Source organism: Panthera pardus, unplaced genomic scaffold, assembly GCF_024362965.1.
Source record: "Panthera pardus isolate Hobbes unplaced genomic scaffold, ASM2436296v1 HiC_scaffold_22, whole genome shotgun sequence".
Lineage (NCBI taxonomy): Eukaryota > Metazoa > Chordata > Mammalia > Carnivora > Felidae > Panthera > Panthera pardus.
The window spans coordinates 14,029,832-14,049,717 of NW_026526788.1; the positions used below are offsets into that span (position 1 = coordinate 14,029,832).

At 42.4% G+C, this 19,886-nt stretch overlaps 1 protein-coding gene across 4 annotated transcripts in view; it reads left to right on the top strand.

The window, feature by feature from the left end:
• Nucleotides 1–19,886, top strand: part of PRKG1 (protein kinase cGMP-dependent 1) — a 1,256,614-nt gene that overhangs the window by 880,356 nt on the left and 356,372 nt on the right. For all 4 annotated transcript variants that reach the window (XM_053910263.1, XM_019430062.2, XM_019430063.2 and 1 more), the window contains exon 5: nucleotides 11,361–11,424. In XM_053910263.1, the coding sequence (XP_053766238.1) occupies nucleotides 11,361–11,424 (64 nt within the window). The remainder of the gene's footprint in view (nucleotides 1–11,360; nucleotides 11,425–19,886) is intronic.

A 19,886-nucleotide genomic window follows, 5' to 3' on the forward strand; every position in this document is an offset into this window, starting at 1 on the left:
AATATGTCTATGTAGTTGATTCTCACGTCTTCTTTACCCATTCCTCCATTGGCGGGCACCTTAGGCTGTTTCCATATCTTGGCTTTTGTAAATTAATGCTGCAATGAACACGTGAATTTCTTGATCTCAGAATATGTGGTCAATACTAAAAGCTTCCAGAAGATACGATCCTATCTATTTTCAAAACCTAAATTCATTTAATGAGATTAAAAAGAGTAGAGTCAAGTGGGGAAAGAAGGACCTTTGGAAATGTTTCCTCAAGAATGAATTTCTCTGCATGGACTCACCTGGGAGGGATGGCCGGAAGCATTGGGTCCCCAGCTTGACCAAAGGTCCCCTCTCTTATCTCTGGGCACAAAAGCAGAGAGCCATTGGACATCATGGGTTCTTCGTGATCTTGATAGCAGAGAGATGAGAGAGTTTACGTTCCAGCCTCTGGCCATGACATGTCTCCTGGATTTGGTGTGACCTTGAGGAAGAGCTAAACAATGAACATTATCAGATAGCCAACTGAAAAATTGTTCCTACTCCAAAATAATTTGATTGAAGACAGTGAACAAATGAAAATTTCAGCACTCCTGAGTCTATATTGAGACTTACATCTGACATATTAGAACATTTATTTTGATTATTGAAGGTCGTAAACAATGATAACACTTAGAACATAAAACTTTTATTTAATTATGGCGGCTGCTAATGTTTATTGAACACTCACTATATGCCAGTCACCTTCTCAATGCTTTGTATCTGTTCTTTTGCTTACTTTCACCACAACCCTATGCAGTGGGTGGTTACATCCACCCCTCCAATTTTTTAAGGGAAGGAAACTGAGGTCTAGAGAGTTTATATTGCTTGCCCAAGGCATAGCTAGTAATTAGTAGCAGAGCCTAATTCAACTTGATTCTCTTTCATTCAGAAGTCCATACACTATACGGTGGCTCAGGATAAGGAGTTTATATTGTCTCACACAACTGATAAAATTATACCTCATGTCTCCATAATGGTTTGCTTTATCTAAAGTATTTTTACACACAGGAAAAAAATTCTAATTCTTAGAATCTGTACGATAATAGGTAGCCTGTGAAGGTTGGAGTCACTGTGTGATAAGAGCTAAATGTTGCTGATAGATGATGAATCTAGCAGTGATGTATGTAGTATATACTGAGGTGGGGGCAAGAGACCCCCAGGAGGGGGGTTATAAGTTATATGACTATTTATAAGTTGTAAGACTATTGCATAGCTGACTGAGTCAGGATCAGTGACAAATGATCTAATTATGGGAGAAAAGTATGTTGAGAGCCAAAAACATACTTTTGTTGATGAGCCCCCTAAGGGGAAAGTTCACGTATCTATGAGGTTAAGAAGGACCCTTACTTAATCCTTCATCAGTAGAAACTGGTTTCTTTGGTAGGTCAGATTTCTGCTTTTATTCACTTGGTATGAGCTGCAGGAAGCCACTGGCACCAAAATAAACAATACCTGTCAATATTCTTCTTTTTATTTATTTTATTCATTTTGAGAAAGAGATGGGGGAGGGGTAGAGAGAGGGAAAGAGATAGAATCCTAAGCAGGCTTTCCACTGTTATCTCGGCTCCTGATCCAGGGCTCGGACTCCTGAACCATGAGATCATAACCTGAGCCGAAATCAAGAGTTGGGCACCCAACTGACTGAGCCACCCAGGCAAACCCCCAGTCAGTATTGTTGGCATTAATCTTGATATAGAGCTGATTTCTAGTGACAGAATAAAAAAGCTTCTGTGCTCCAAATGCTACCCAAAAGTAAGTAATGGAACAGCATGCTCTGCTCTAGGTAGAGGACATTGTCCAACTATTTCCAGATTTGCGTTTGTTGGAGATACCTTGCCTTAAAAATAGGGGGCTACATCTAATACCCTGGTTATATTTAAAAATGAATACCAGTATGGGGCGCCTGGGTGGCTTGGTTGGTTGAGTGTCTGACTTCGGCTCAGGTCATGATCTCATGGTCCGTGAGTTCGAGCCCCGCGTCGGGCTCTGTGCTGACAGCTCAGAGCCTGGAGCCTGTTTCAGATTCTGTGTCTCCCTCTCTCTCTGCCTCTCCCCTGTTCATGCTCTGTCTCTCTCTCTCTCAAAAGTAAATAAACGTTAAAAAAAAAAAATGAATACCAGTGCTATCAACAATAGCCCAATTATGGAAGGAGCCCAAATGTCCATTGACTGATGAATAGATAAAAGTAGATGTGAGATATAGATACAATGGAATATTACACGTGATCTAAAAGAATGAAGTCTTGCCATTTGAAACAACATGGATGGAAGTGGAATGTAGCATGCTAAGCGAATTAAGTCACAGATAAATATCCTATGATCTCACTCGTATGGAACTGGAGAAACACAACAGATGAACATAGGGGAAGGGAAGGAAAAATAAGATAAAAACAGAGGGAGGGAGACAAAACATGAGACTCTTAAATACAGAGAACAAACTGAGGGTTGCTGGCGGGGGGAGGTGTTGGGTGTGGGGATGGGCCTTAAGGAGGGCACTTCTTGGGATGAGCACTGGGTGTTACATGTGACAGATCTGTCACTGGCTCCTACTCCCGAAACCGATACTACACTGTATGTGAACTAACTTGAATTTAAAGAAATAACTTTACAAGAAAAAAAGAAAATACGTACACAAATAAAAACAAAGGCTGATAAAATCAAACCTTCTAAGTAGTTTAAAAACATCAAAACGTGTTTGTTCACTGTGAAAAATATTCAGGTAGTTTTTGTGGACTGCTTACTGCAAAGTACCTCCCCCCCCCCAACTCACTCTCTCTGATCCCACTGCAGTCTACCAAGGAATCACACTGCCTCTACCTGCAGGATCCAGCAGAACTCAGGTGCTCTCCCAGGCCCTCCCCTGCTTCCACCCTTTCCAACCCTCACCATCTATCAGGCAGTAGACCCCTAGCTGGCCTACAACCTCTGCTGTCTGCCTCCCTGCCATTGACTCTTCACAGAGCTGGGACAGGGTCTCTGGAGTCCACTAAGTGCTACAGACCCCTTGCCTTCCTGGTTCCTCTACCTGGATTCTCTCTCTCGGACCCTACGGTTAACTGTCTCCCTCACCTCTCAGGTTTCTGCTACCGCCTCACATTTTCAATGACAATATCCTCATCCTGGCCAGTCTTTCGCCTTAGACTCCCTCCCACTGTAATGCCTGTGGAAGTTTTCTGATGGAAAATGCTATAGCCCTTACCTCATGTACTTTATCATACATGTGTGTGCGTGCACACATATATAATTGTGTCACATGTGCTTATTATGTTTGCTCTTTATGTTCTATTTCTGATCAGTAGGCAGGAACCTTGGCGTTCATTGATGAATCCCAAACACCTACAACAATTTATGGCCCATAATAGGCACTCACTTAAGTTTTCGTGAGTAAATAAATCATGTAGTTAAACCAGTATTTTAACAACGGTAAGAATTTTTTTTCTTTGAAATAGACCCACAAAGATACATTGTATTTAGTTGTGACCATGGTTGTGCCTTTTATAACTTTTGGTACAATAAAAATACAGTTATCAAACAGAACATTTTGAGAATACAAGAAAATAGAGAAAAGGAAAAAAAAAGTTAAAAGATTGTTATTCCACCTACCACAATATTTGTTAACCTTCTGCTATTTTCCTGCAAAGATTCTCTATGGATAATTAAAGGGGGACTTAAGGAAAACATCTTACATTATGCATATTTTTTACCACCTTTTCCTTGTAATGTTGTAAGTATTCCATGTTTTCATGCTTTTCAACACTTTTTATAACTGTAAGTCAGTGGTTCTCCAGCTTAGGTGGGTTATATCTCTCGATATTGACTGTATTAGGAGTTAAAAATGAGAATATTTAAAGATATTTACGAGTGTATTTAAAACCACCAAAAATAAACATTATATGTTAACATAAAAAGTGTATTTTTAATAAAGATGACTGCATCTTCCAAAAACAAACAAAACTTAGTGAACATAGAAGTTTGAATTTACATTTTTTGCAAATCAAGTCAATATCTGGCTTGCTAGAAAACAAATTCTCATATTTGCTTCTGTATTCAATCTGGTGAATTTGTTTTGGTGGAAGTATATGAAAAGATCACTCTCAGAGATTGGTGGTAGGAAAGGGGGGAAGTAGGCTAATGACGTTTTCAGATAATTGTGGACCTTGTTCTTTGATACAACACCACAGCCCAACAAATACTGGTTTATTGAAGGTTAAATGCAATATGGAATGTCAAACAGTAGCTACATTAGAATCTATTGATCCATCTTGTACTTCAAATAGATCTTTATCCATGCATGGTTTTGTAACATCATGCATGTATCAATCACCTGGCAAAATACTGCTTCACTGCACTATGCAGGATTTCCAATCCTAAAAACCCTATCTGTTAATATCCACATATCACCAAAGATCTCATCAGAAAAGTCTTCAAGTATTGGAAAGCTGCTAAGCCCAAAGTGGCAGCTAAAAGTTTTGTGAAGTTGTAATTTTCATTTGAAAGTTCACATTTTATCATGGGCAACAAACACTGCCTGGTTTGTTCCCCCCTTGTAGTAAAAGGCTCACTTTGTTCTTTTTTGAAAAACTGTCTGCCAGATACACACATCTGAATAACCACAGTTTGTTGGGTCATTGCCAAGTAAAAATGATGTTCCTTGGATCAAGTGGAAGTCTTCAGCTTGCCATTCCAGCAAAGACACAAGGGATCTGGGGCGCCTGGGTGGCTCAGTCGGTTAAGCAGCTGACTTGGGCTCAGGTCATGATTTCGCAGTCCATGAGTTCAAGCCCCGCGTCGGGCTCTGTGCTGACAGCTCGGAGCCTGGAGCCTGTTTGGGATTCTGTGTCTCCCTGTCTCTGACCCTCCCCCATTCATGCTCTGTCTGTCTCTGTCTCAAAAATAAATAAACGTTAAAAAAAAAAAAAAAAAAAAAAGACACAAGGGATCTTCCTGGAGACTGCCACCGTGCTTTGGTATACCCAGAAGGACAGCTTGCATACTTGCCATTTTGTCGCACACCATATTCAAAAGAGGCGTATTTAAGAGTTGAAACGTAATAATATTAATAACTTTTATTATTTCATCAAAAATGTGTTAAAGTAAAAAACGACATTTTATTTCATTTTTCTAACTGTGGGTAAGTGGGGATTAAGCATAAAATGGCAACGAGTGCAGTTTGGTGGTCACTGCCTTAACCTGTGCTGAGGGGTCCCCGTTGCTTTCACACCATCGGTGCGAATACCAGCCTAGCTGTTCTAGAATGACCCATAGGTGGGAACAATTATTCCGCACCGGATAGCTCAGTCCCACTTGTGTTTGTAGCCAGCTGTTCGTAGAAAAGATGATCTTCTCTGATGATTGGTTGCTTCTGGTAGCAGATAAATACAAGCAAAAGGGCAAGTGTAGTCATGTCCATAACATTAATCTACTCGGAAGGCAAAAGTGCAGCTCTGTAAAGAAGAACTGAACTCCCTTCTGTGCTCGCAGCTGTAGCTTTAATTCAACTAGATGCTATATCATTGGAAAGAGGCAGTGCAGTGATTTCTTCTACTGACTTCATCCAGCGGGCGTGGAATGAGGTCAACTCTGCAATCCTTTCTTGGTCTCTGAGCTACCGTGGGCCTTTTCGAGTCATTGCACTATGGTGACTCATCCCATGAGATGCTCCCCTTCCTAATTTAAAGGCCGTACCGGGGCGCCTGGGTGGCTCAGTCGGTTGAGCGTCCGACTTCAGCTCAGGTCACGATCTCGCGGTCCATGAGTTCGAGCCCCGCGTCGGGCTCTGGGCTGATGGCTCAGAGCCTGGAGCCTGCTTCCGATTCTGTGTCTCCCTCTCTCTCTGCCCCTCCCCCGTTCATGCTCTCTCTCTGTATCAAAAATAAATACACGTAAAAAAAAAAATTAAAAAAAAATAAAGGCCGTACCAAACAATTTTTGGCTTTCAGAATCCTCATCACGTCTACATTTAAAAGTTCCATTTGCTTTTCTTTAAATTGTGAATGATTGGGCTCAAAGTGACATCATAACTGACACAATAAGGTTGTTTAAGAAATATTCCTTTCTGTAAGACAATAAGGGAAATTATAATTCTTAGGGAAAAGTTGATTTTGTCATATTTTTCTTGTGACATTCTTAAAAATGAACAAAAATATAATGAGCTTTCTTTTATTTAGTTCTTAATAATAATTACAAAAGGCTGAAGCTATAACAGCTTTAGATAAAATTCTAAAAGTTAGAAATATTTTGCAAAACATATAAAACTGTTATTGTGACACAAGATATGCAAATGTATTTTCTTCTTACTGTTTTGGGTTTTTTTCACTTTGACACAAGAAACACAGGTCTAGGGGCGCCTGGGTGGCTCAGTCGGTTAAGCGTCCGACTTCGGCTCAGGTCACGATCTCACGGTATGTGAGTTCGAGCCCCGCGTCGGGCTCTGTGCTGACTGCTCAGAGCCTGGAGCCTGTTTCAGATTCTGTGTCTCCCTCTCTCTCTGCCCCTCCCCCGTTCATGCTCTGTCTCTCTCTCTCTCAAAAATAAATAAACGTTAAAAAAAAAAAAAAAAGAAACACAGGTCTGAATAGCCAGTTATTCAGGAGTTCAAAAGAATGATCTGCTGAATGATAAGGTTACGAGATTATAGCACATGTGTGATAACTGTCTAGTAAGAGCACAGATTTACTGAAATTATGCTGAGTTAATTTCTGTAAATAGTACACATATTATAAACCTATATACTACCTTACATTCTAGGAAACCCAAGAACATACAAGCATATATCCATTAGTCATCAAAGCAATGATGTCACCATATTTTGTCTTTTTTTTTTTTAATTTTATTGTTTATTTATTTTTGAGAGACAGAGAGATAGAGCATGAGTGGGTGAGGAGCAGAGAGAGAGAGGGAGACACAGAATCCGAAGCAGGCTCCAGGCTCTGAGCTGTCAGCACAGAGCCTGACGTGGGGCTCGAACTCACAGACTTGCGAGATCATGACCCGAGTGAAGTCGGATGCTTAACCCACTGAGCCACCCAGGTGCCCCGATGTCACCATATTTTGTACGGTGTCTGTGGGATTCTGTTGTATACATGTGAAAGAATACAGTATTAAAGGCAAATGACAAGTTACACTATTTGCTTTGACTTTGAGGACCCCCCTTAAAAGGGTCTTGGGGAATCTGCAGCCTCTTACATCACATTTCAAGCTGCTGCTGTATAAAATTCTATATTCTGTAAGTGTTTCAATTTCATTGACACATGGCTGTAATAAAATTCTTTGTACTTGGGTTTTCTGTCCTCTCTGTTAGTTGTTCCTTTCAAACAGTAGATTGGCAGAAATAAAAGCATTAAGACAAATTCAGAATGTGGGACATCCAATAAGACAGTTGTCCAGTCTCTTCCAAAAGTTAATGCCATGGGGGAAGGTGGGAGAGGGGTGTTGTAGAACGAGAGACTAGAGGTAAAGGTACAGAACAGCCAAAAGAAATTGATGTGCAGAATTTTACTGGATCCTGGTTTGAGAAGAAAAAAAAAATAGTAAAGACAGTTTGAACATAAGTAATATTTGAATATGAAACAGATATTATTACAGAGGTGATGTTCATTTTCTTATGTATGATAATGGTACTATAGTTAGTTAGACACACGTTCTCATTTTTCGGATATGTACGCTGCAGGTGAGGGCCTGGGGTGAAGTTTCATGGTATCTGCAACTATGAAATGTTTCCTCGAAAATGATCTATGAGCCTATTTATAGACACAAAGAAAAGTGGGTGAACTGAAGGTTCATAAAGATGGCACAAGTGTAAAGAGTGGCAAATCTAGGTGGTGGGGATACAGGTGATTCTTGAGCTATTCTTTCAGTCTTTCAATTTGTTTAACTTTTTTCATGATAAAAAGGTAGTTAATAAATCAAACGTTATTAATACTCTTCATATCCATATCACTATCGAAAAGACTATAGAACTGTTTTGAAAGTTGCATGAGGCATTTTCTAATAATGTGACTGTAACCCATACCAGCCAGTGGCTAAGTGATGAGCTCCACGTAATTTAGAGGGGGATTTTCCAACTTCTGTCACTTATGTTGGGTGGTGCCACCTCAGGCCAACTCTCAAGGGCACACTTGTCAAATCTGTAAAAGGGGTGACAATAACAATGGTGATTTCAGAAGGTGGTTGTAAAACAAAACTTTATGTTCTCTATAAAATGCTTACCCCAGTGCCTGGCCAATAGGAGAGACTCAAATCTCGTCTGGTATTATTGTCTTTGCAAATTGCAAATTCCAAGTCCTTACTTGATTCCATTAGAAAAACCAATGGCAGAGCTTTACAGGCATTAAATCATCCCTATTACATTACCTTCAAACACATTCTGTAACTTCAGGCCTATTGTAAGTCCTTAGGGGAATCAACAGTCTTAATAGATGTGTAAGAATTACTTGTAATTAGCATGAAGATTGTTATAATAAATTATTTTTCACTTAAAATATTCTTCTCTACAGTTGAAACATTTTCTGGAAGTTTGTCCTTATAATTATTTTGCCTTCAGTTTTCTAAATCATAAACAACTTCATCTTGAATTATATGTGCAAATGAGTAGAGTCTACACGAATGTCTTTTGATGTTTGGGGGAAATTTAACCAACATGTTTCATGGGTAGAATTCCAAATTATGAATATCCTCAATTGTTTTGTTCTTGGTGTTGAAGCTCTTGGTGAACCAATAATTCTTAGAAAGGAAATTAATCCTATGAGAGGGGATGCCTGGGTGGCTCCCTTGGTTAAACATCTGACTCTTGATTTCAGCTCAGGTCATGATCTCATGATTCGTGGGTTCGAGCCTCATGTTGGGCTCCTCACTGTTAGCACATGTGCTCTCTCTCTCTTACTCTCTCTCAAAATAAATAAATTTAAAAATATATTGTTTGTAATCATAAAGGTCTTAGAATTTTAAAGATAGCTACGGAAGTATATTCAAAGCAATTTATTAAAGTGAGGCCATTTATTTTTTTGTCAGTTGCTTTGCATTTTGTTAAATTTAGAAGTTCCCCAGTTGTTACCATTTTTTCACAATGTTTCTTCTTAAAAATCAGCCTTAATCTTCGTTGGTAACAAATGCTACTGAATGCTTTGAGACATTTAAAATTGTCAAAGATTAGGATAAGCACACAACAGAATATTATTCAGACATGAGAAAGAAGGAAGTTCACATTTGCAACATGGCGGGACCTTGAAGGCCTCACGCTAAGTGAAACAAGGCCAGACTGAAAAAGACAAATACTGTATGCTATCACGTGTATGTGAAATCGAAGTAAAAAGTCAAGGTCATAGAAACATTGGGTCTTAACGTGGGTGCGGGGGGGTTGGAGGGTGGAGGAGACAGGAAGATGCTGGTTAAAATGATACAAACTTTCAGGTACAGCTTAGGATGAATAAGGTCTATATCTAATGTATCACATGGTGATGATGAGGGGTAACACCGTGAAATGTGCTAATGGAGTAAAACTGCAAATATTTTCCACCAAAAAAAAAAAGATAAATATATGCGGTAACACGTGTGTTAATTACCTAGATGGGATGAGCCCTTTCACGATGTGTACATGTATCACGATGTACACTTTACATATCTCATTCTATTTGTCATTTATACTCAGAGCTGAAAAAAAAAGCACAGTTGCGAAAGGTATTTAAAGTGCCCTTCCTACAATTTAATGTTTATGTTTTTGCTTAACGTATTATGTCATCAAGCACATACTAATTTTTTTTTTCTTGTGGACAAGAACTCTCCAGAACGTGGAATTATTATGGTATGGATTGGCATGGACATAGCATAGTTCAGATAAAGTGGAGCATAGAAGAGACTATAGGCTTGTCTAAGGAAGGGAGCCAATTATAATAACATGAGGAAAACTCGATTGTAGTTTGTGCTTTCCACCAATACCACTGGGGTAGAAGCATTCTGATCACCCTTCCATCTTAGGAGATGCTGAGAGATAGCTCATTAAAAGAACAAGGAAGGGGTAGGTTTTTCCACCTGCATCACTCATGGAAATAGTTTCCTCTGTCTTCCTCTGTTTCTGTGAGAAGTTCCATCCAGCTGCTGAAATAGACTGCCTTCTGGAAATTAAAACCCACACGGCTAAGACCATAGCAGTAAATCTGGTGGAACAGATGGGCCTGGGTGAATTGTTCTACCTCTGAATAAAGACCTTGGGATTTTGTCAGTAGGCTTTACACTAAGTAATAGGAATCAGAGGGACAGATGAACGGTATGCTCTGATTTCTTTCATTGTATTGTTCTAATCAAGCCTGAATTATTTGCTAAGTCAAATATCAGATACGCAAATGTAGATGCACTCATTATAGCCTTCTATTTAAGCATTGAAGTATGATTATATGAGACTTCAGTTCTGTATCCCAGTTAGGCTTTCCAGTGGAGTTTCAAGAATTACATTTTGATGGGTGTGTTTATTTCTTTTGAAGTCATTACTATTTCACATATAAAGAACTTTTGTTGGTCTGTGCATTTAGCGTCGCTCCATATTTTCCTTTGCTGGTCATTGGGTGGAAAAATTAGAGAAGGAGGAGGTAAGGGAAACTAATATTTTCCTGGCCTACTGAGTCTGGCTTTTTTTCTCCACGTCTGATCTGCTCCTTATCATTGTCCCAGGATGCCTTCACACATCCCTGCTTTCATAACTTTGCTCCACACGTGCTAACGTGTCATTGTTTGTAAATAATAGAAAATACAGGAGTTGAATAAGACAGATAAGCTGTTCTTATTTTTGTGGAATTTTAATTCTCGCAGGGAGAATACCCCAGAACAAATCCGTGATTAAATATCTAATGACTGCTAGAGCAGGGGAAAAAGGAGTTCTCAGGGGGAGAACCTGACCTGGCTGGAGGGGGTTGGGGAGAAAGCAAGCTTCCAAGGTTGTTGAATGAATGCTTGTAGGTGCGAGTGTATCATCATTCAAGCTGTGTCCTAAAGAATGAGTAGAGGTGTCCTGTACAAGGGAGTGTGCGTGAGTGCGTGCGTGTACGTACAGAGGGACCTAGAGAGGAATCTGGTGAGAGAAGACTGGTAAAGAAGAAAATGTTTTTTCCCCCATTATAGCCGAGGCATCTATAATTATAAGTGGGCTTTAGCCTCGGCTCTGGCCCACTTCTGTGTTCTCCCTGGCACAACATGCCTTTTCCCTGTCGGTCATCAAGTCACGCTCGCGTCCGTGCTTTCCTCTTCATCCGCAGGTTCTTGGTCGTGAAACGTTTGCTGTTGCATGTTCCTGTTTGGTTGGTGGAAGGAAGTTGCTTCACCATCTTCTCTGTTTGCTTTTGCAGTGTCCCAACGTTCCAGAGCCTTCCTGAAGAGATCCTCAGTAAGCTTGCCGATGTCCTTGAAGAGGTAATTGTTTTTAAGCCCTTGAACTTTGTGGGTTGGGACATAGCCCAGCACAGCAGCGTGATGACGGGTCACCCACGGCAGAGAGACCCTGAAAGAGCTTTCAGCCCTGGGGTGAGCAGTGTACGTGGCTTTGAATAAAAGCCAGCTCAGCACACCTGTCATTTGTACGCAGTTAGAAAGGTGCAAATTGACTTAGCGACTGAGGGAGGAAAACCCCATTGTGGCAAATAGGATGTTTCTTTTGACTTCCAAGAATGGGAGATGGCAAATTTCTCTCTTCTTTCCATCCGTGTAAAGCAAGATTTCAGTAACTACCCCTCAGAAGCTTCAGATGAGCAAATTTACAACAGGTATATGTTTTATTAGCATATGAGCATGTATGCACCAATGCAAAAATGTCGCTAATATTCGTATTCTCTGAAGCTGTGAAGCCCAGGGAACGGTACAACAGGGCCCACTAGGTTTGCAGCATCCTGACTGGCCAGGGCAGGATAGGGTCTCTGCAGAGACAGCGAAGGCGGGGTACCAGAGCGCCTATGCAGGAGCGCAGGGTGATGGGGGTGAGAGGAGCTGGGGGACACCTGCTCTGGTATCTTCTGCTTCCCCAGGGATCCCGAAAGCAGGGTCACCGGCTGAGGATGAAGAACAGGCGGAGGGATGGGAGGTTCGGGGACAGAGGAGGAGGCAGGACAGATGTGGAGGCATGGATGAGCTAGGAAAACACAGCGTGACCGCCAGGTGCCCTGCCACCCCACTTGACGTTAGCCGTCCCAAATCTAAATTAAACAGGCGAGGAAGAGTTGATCGAAGACTTGTGATAGGGGGCACAGATCAGGCTCAACCCTGCTGGAACAAGAGGTGGCAGATTTTTAAGTCCTGGGCTGAGCTAGTGGAGAATAAGGGAGGGGGAGGGAAAAGCCCTCCTGGGGTAGGAGGCCGGCCAGTGTGATGAGGTCCTTGGAGTTGGCCCATCGTCCCTTCCAGAAGCCGCGCTCCCGCCCTCCCACAGACACGCAGGTGGGTACTTGGCCAAGAACAAGGAGGGGTGAGGAGAGAATATGGAGCTGAGGCGCAGGTACAGAAAGGACGGTGGCTCTGGCCCTGGGATGTGGCCAGTGCGAGGATGGGAGGTGTGTGCGGAGGAGCGGGGCCAGCTGGAGATGGTGGCATCGGGGGGTGTGAGTCTCAGGAGCGCTGAGCAATTGTCAGAGTTGTGCGCGAGCAGGGATGACTTGGGAAAATGCCGAAGATGGTTTCCTCTCCGGGCCCCACCCCCACCCCCGCCCATCCCGGCCCTTCAAGGATCCGTAGAAGCCCAGAGGTTTCTCTACGCGAATTCTAGCTCCAGGCCTATGGGAAACAGCCCGCCTACGATGCGCCGGTCTCCCTCACCTCCTGTGTGAACACAAAGGAAAGCAGAAGTCACATTGGGTAACCAGGTTCAAGTGGACGGAATTCACGAGAAAAAAAAACAGTGGTTGCGCTTCTCCCTGAACGCCCTGACCCCTGTGCCTGTCGCCTCTTGGGATGCAAAACCGCTCTCCCTGGCCCTTTCGGTTTTTCCTTTCCTCGCTGAATACACGCTGAAGAGCTCTCTGGTGCCCTTTTCTCTTTTTTCACCAAAGCAAACTAAAAGTACAGACTTGACTAGTCCCAATCAAGCCCTTCGAAAAAATCCTTTAATCACGTTCTTTCTTTGCCACAGCTGTGGGAGGATTTGTATGCTCTGCAAGACAATGGCGAGAGCTCTGTAACCATTCTGACCAAAGAAAGATTTTCGCCTTTTAGGTCACATTTCCTAATCGGCAGGTGCCTTAATGGACGTTTGGATGGTGTGAGCCACAGTGCATCCTATAGGGATGCTGCGGGGGAAGGGACACGCGTGTCTAGGCGCCCACGTATTTGTTGTGAGGACACGGAAGTGAAGTAAACAGACAAAATGCAAAGTAGACCTATGAATAGACCACGCGGTGCGCGGAAGTATTTGACTCAAGTTGCATAAACAAGTATAGTGAGACATTAGATGCAATTATGGATCAGATAGAGTGAGCAAATTGGGAAGAACAAAAGCAACGGTAATGTCACATCACGTTAATGGGAATGTGCTTGCATAGTAATGGAGCTGTCTTTCTTTCTGCAAGTGTCCACAAGATGAAAGAAGGCCAGATCCTCCTGAAAGGACCGCGGTATTATTGTAGCGTTCAACAAAGAAGTGGCAGCCTTGTTTGTTGGGCAGATATTTGGGGAGCACCTGCCCCGTGCCAGGAATTGCTGTGGCTCTGGGGATCCGGGGCTGTGCTCCGGCAACGTTAAGTTCCAGCGGAGGCGACAGACGAGGCGAACGGTGCTGGGGATGAGGCCGCTCGGTATGGGGTTGCTGTAGGAGGACCTCCCTGTGGAGGTGAGGTTCATGCTGACGTCCAAATGCAGATAGGAGATGCCCTGCGTGCCGGGCAGAGCTGGGAGCAGACACAGGTCCTAAAGCAGGAGGAAGCTTCTTCCCCTTGAGGAACAGGAGGAAGGTTTATAGCAGGCTGACATGGGGCTGGAGGAAATCAGGCAAGGCCTGTTGACAGTGGCTTTGCGGGCACGATGAGAACTTTGGTTTTTATTCTGAGCACGATGGGGAGACGTGGAGGGTTGGAAGCCGTGAAGGGGCACGTTCTGAGTTGTGTTTTAATCACCTCTGGCTGGCTGGTGGGTGAAGGGGGGTTGGAGTGGATCAGACTGCCGTCGGCCCAGTGAGGCTGGGCGTCCCTGTGCGCGCGTACTTTCTGACTCTTATTCCTTCTAGTCACTGTGAAACAATACTTCCAGTGTAAGGGGACAAAAAGAGTTCAAGAACAGGGACAGGGGACGCAGGGGCAGAGAGAGAGATAATGTGTCACAGATGGAAAGAGGAATGAAGTGGTTCAGGAGGGTCCTTGTGACTAAAGGACACACAGGGTACACTTGAGCATCCTCTCCTACAGGTGTAAAAGAAGCCTCTGTCTGAGCCATTTCTGCCACTGCCCCCCAGCTCCCCCGCCCCTCAGTAATTTCTAGTGCGGACGTACATAGCCGCTTTTGTGTTCGTCCCTGTGAGATTCTACAACAGGAACTAGTACCCTTACTCTTTTTTTTTTTTAAGTTCATTTATTTTGAGAGAGAGAGAGCTCAAGTGGGGGAGCCACAGAGAGAGGGGGGGAGAGAGAGTCCCAAGCAGGCTCCATGATGTCAGCACAGAACCCAATGCAGGGGGGTTTCTCACGAACCGAGAGATCATGACATGAGCCGAAATCAAGAGTCAGATGCTTAACCTACTGAGACGCCCATGCGCCCCCTAATACTCTTTTTCTAGGTATGGCAATTTAGCGACCCTTGCTTTTTTGTCTTTATATCATAGAGTAGAAAGATTTCCTTTGCATATTGAATCTCCCTTGCCTCTTTAGGGACATACAAAAGATCTCTCCAGTTCCTTTCAGGAGGTGCGTGTAGGCGTAAGTTCTTGTCAGAAGACCTATCCGATGAAGCACACTGATCCCAACCTTTTCCCAGGCTGGGTTCTGCAAAGACATGTTGAAATAATCTGTGTGACTTTCTCATTGTTCAGCTTCATTATCAGTGTGATATGCTTTTCCACATCTGACTCCAACCAAGTCTTTGTACATATCAGAGAAGATTTCAGGTGCTCCCAGTTTGGTTTGCTAGAGAAGCCATTTTATTGTTGGTAAAACACATCAGAAGAGGCATTTTAGGTGCGTGTAGTGAATACCAACCTCAAACTTCAGAAACTGATTTCATGGACCTCCATCCCATCCCTTTTATCAAAGCAAAAAGTGTCTATTTGAATTAATTAGTCAAGTGTTATGATCTATTCTGAGACTGTAGAAAACACCCAGGGGTAAAGGAAGAGAAGTGTGAAATTATAAGATAAGGTGTCATTTCTTCTTTCTTACTATAACAATGAATGACACACACTTCCTTTTTCCTTCACATACACATGATTAGTCTTTGTGATGAATTACATTTTTCAAATGGATGGGGCAATTCCTAGCTAATCCCCAACTGAGAAATAGTTCGCTTCAATGCTTACCTATCCAAGCACAGTGGGCAATAAACCCATATCTGACGTTCGTTCAAATATCAGGACTGTGGTGACATCTTTAAGGCACACAAAAACATTTTCTGATAGAGAAGACGAGTAAGAATTAACCTGATTGCCTATCGCAAAGCGTGTTCAAAAATTTGAGGAAGAGTTATGTTTTTGCCCTCACGGGCAAAACAGTTGAGAACTCAGGGGAAATTACTTCATGGAAAATGCCAGATTGAAGACCAAATTAAGCCAACAAATTCACTTTTCACCGCTTGGCATAGCATATTTTCCTTTTATGTGAATGGAAGTGGGGCATGGGTGCTATATTTAAATCCCTTGATTTTTAAATGGAAAATAAAGCATATCAAAACCACTTCTTTGCTTTTATTGGAATCTGTTTCATGTCCAATTTGCTCATTAAAACATTGGATTTGTTCATCTTAGAATTAAAAATCCTCTTTGCTACATCAGCTTTGTAAAGCTCTTCACCTCTGGGTCAGCAACCTCACAGGATTGCATCTTGGACACGCTTGAGCCTGAATAATGCTCGTTCTGCTCTGTGTCCCTAGATGGTCCATTGGTTTTTTGTTTTGTTTTGTTGTTGGTATTTATACCATCGTGGTCCTGACAAACTCTTAAGACAAATAATATTCCTCAGACTTCCTGAATTAGGGAAAAGATGAGAAAGTAAAAATAGGGGGAAAAAAGGCAAGGAGAAAATGTTTTTCAGATCCCCCATTACTTGATAATATAGTAGGAGGCAAATACCAGATTATACCATCCAGAGAATATCGCTGGAGAAGGAGGCGAATGTACCAGATGCACTCCTTCTCGCTTCAAGGTCCAGCAGGTGTGAGTAAGTATGTCACTGTTCCTCGGTGGTGCCCTGTCACGTTGAGGTCTTCCCAAATCCCTCTGCATTCTCTACAGTTGTTAGTAATGCAGGGGAAAGTTCTACATTTGATTGAGTTATTGGAACGTTCTGTAAAGCTCTCTTTTTTCCACTCTAAACAGGCCTGGAGTCCTCAGGAAAGAAACTGATGGAGCAGACAGGAACATTATTAGTTCTTTTGAAATCTGTTGTTTGGATGAAACTTTTTCTTCCCTTCCTTTAGGCCTGGCTCTTGCTATTCAAAGCCAAGCTGGAGGGAATTCAAAGACCTGTTCTTTCGCAATTGCTTTGGGATAAAGGGCTCTGAATATGAAGATTAGACTGTTTGGTTCTTTCTGGTTTCTTTTGGGTCATCCTTTCTATGAGGCAAATAACTGCTTTTGAAGGGGGATGATGTGGGAAGTGTGTGTGCTTGGTGGCAGGACATAGAGATGAGAAAGTAAAGACAAAACTGTTTAATATTAACTTCTTCATGTTTTATTGTTTTTTAAACCTTATTTATTTCGAGGCAACGGGCAGAGACGGAGAATCCAAAGCAGGCTCTACTCTCAGCCCAGAGCCCGATGTGGGGCTCAATTCCACAATGGTGAGATTATGACCTGAGTCAAATCAAGAAGTAGATGCTTAACTGACTGACCCACCCAGGCGCCCCTACATCTTATTCTATTATAGAAGTATATGTGGAATGGGAGAACATATTCGCAAATCACATGTGATAAGAGACTTGTGTTATTCAGTGTTCTCTAGAGAAGCAGAACCAATGGGATGAATATATATACAAAGATTTGTTTTAAGGGATTCGCTCATGTGATCATGGAGTCTGCCAAGTTCAAATTCTACAGAATGGGCTCGCAGGCTGGAGACAAGAAGTTCAAGTCCAAAGGCCATCTGCTGGCAGAATTCCTTCTTGGCAGGGAGGTCAGTCTCTGTTCTGTTAAGATGGTCAGTTGATTGGATGAGACCCACCCAATTATAAAGGGAAATCTGCTCCACTCACAGTCTACTAATTTAAATATTAATTTTATCCACAAAAAAATACCCTCAGTGAAAAATCCAAAATACTGTTTGACCAAAGACCTGGATACTGAGGGCCAAGCCAAGTTGACAAATTCACCATCACAGGACTTGTATCTAATCTATATCAAGAACACTTACAACTCAATAATAAACACATACAGTTCAATTTTAGAGGTAGCACATGACTTGAATAGACATCTCCCCAAAGAAGAGATGCACAGAAGGCCACTAAGCACATGTAAAGAGTTTCAATGTTAATAGTCACTAGGGACATGAAAATAAAGCCATGAAGGTGTACCATTTCACAACCACTTGGATGGCTGGAATTAAAAAGACAGATGATAACAAATGTGGATGTGAAGAAATTAAAACTCTAAAATGTCACTGGTGGGGTTGTAAAATCCCATGGCTTCTTTGAAAGTCAGGCAACTCCTTGACATAGCAGACACAGGGTTGCCATGTGATGCATATGTTCTGTTATTGGGCATTTTACAAGAGAATCAAAAATAGACATCCAGGGGCACCTGAGTGGCTCGGTCGGTTAAGCATCCGACTCTTGACTTCAGCTCAGGTCATGATCTCACTGTCCTTGAGTTCAAGCCCTGTGTTATGCTCTGTGCTGACAGAGTAGAACCAGCTTGGAATCCTCTCTCCTCTTCCCTCTCTGTCTTCCCCTGCTATTTCAAAAATAAGTAAACTTAAAAAAAAAAAAAAAAGAAAGAAAGAAAATAGATGTCCACACAAAAGATTGTAAATGAATGTCCATGGCAGTGTTATTCCTAATAGCCTAGAAGTAGAAACCTAATAAATAAATCAAATGTGCTGTGCTCATACAGTGCAATATTATTCGGCTATAAAATGCCATACATCGAATGATTCTATTGAAACGAAATGCCCAGAATAGGCAGGTCTGTAGAGCTAGAACCCAGGAGGTTGAGGGGCATGGGGAGTGATTAATGAGCATGGGTGTCTTTTCAGGGTGGTGAAAATATTTTGAAATTAGATCTTGGTGATAGTTGCACAAGTATCTATACTGAAAACCGCGGAATTGTGGACTTTAAATGGTTGAATTTTATAATCTGTGAATTCTATATTAAAGCTTTCAGAGAAATGTAAAAGAAGAAAGAATGGAAGGATAGGACGGTAAAGAGGTGGTGGAATATGAGCAATATTGTGGGAGATGATGTAAGGAAACAATTGAAGGAACTTAGAAATTTGTCCCGGAGAAGACTTTGGGGTTGAGAGTATTGGATTGTTTTCTGAGTAGACTATATTGTCTGTGTTGGGGATGGGATGCTTAGTCTCTAAAAACGGTGAGACTTTAGCAACCTAGTTAACCCATTATTCATCAATGTCTCATTTACGAATGGGGATAGCATCCATTTCTGCCTCTCATAGCATTGCCGTGGTCTTACGCTGGATGATGAATGTAAAATCATTAAACGTAAACACGCCATCTTGGATGCTGGTCAGCAGTGCTTACCAACGAATCCACCTGTCGGCACGCGTAGAAAACACATGTCTTGCACACATGGCAGGCACACGCATGAGACTGTTCATGGCTGTCGGGTGTGTGGGCTGTCCCGAGTCCTACTCGTGTCTCCATCTGGAAGGCTGAGAAGGCATTGGTGGTGTCTGGGGTCACCTGCGGTTGTTACAACCCCAGGTGAGGGTGGCAGGCGGCTGCTGTCGGCCTCCAGTGGTTAGAAGCAGGGACGATACGAAGCATCCTCCGTTGCACAGGACAGCGCTTCAACAAGTATCCAGCCCCAAATGTCAGTAGTACAGACACAGAAATTCTGCTGCAAACCACAGCTATGATGCACTTGGGAAAGTCTGCTAAATGTGTGAAGGAAATAAAATTGGGCGATATGGTAGAGAATACCAGGGATGGACGGTTTGGAGAGTTATCTCAGAAGGGGTGGCCTTCGGGTTGACGGGCGTGCACATGGCCTGGACGGCAAAATACAGTACAAAATGTGAAGGATTAGTGGATAGAATACATATTTGGAAGGCTGCAGTGCATGAAGACATTTAGTCGGGATGTCGTGGACACTTACGCGTTGATTGGATGCCGGGACGATATCGCGTGTGCAACTTTGGTCTAATGGCGTTTCTGTATAATGACATTCTCAGCGAGCTTTCTGTGAGCTAACACAAACAACAGACATCCTGTCTACTTAATGATGCGAACGCAGGGCTAGCCTGGGTCTTCTGTTAAATACCAGCCCAGGTAAATCCTATTCAGGCATTCCCAACTTCTAGCTGGGGAACCGGGGCTTGGGCAACACAGCTAGGTAAACGAGGAGGAATTTTAACCCACTCTGGCACTGGAATCAGCATCTTTCACCACTGTACTGCATTAGATTTTGAAAATTTGTGGATTAAATGAATAAGAAAACCCTCACCCCCACTCTTTCTTATAAATAGGAGATGCTTTCTTCTAAAAACGTTTTCTTGTATTTTTTTTTTCGGGGC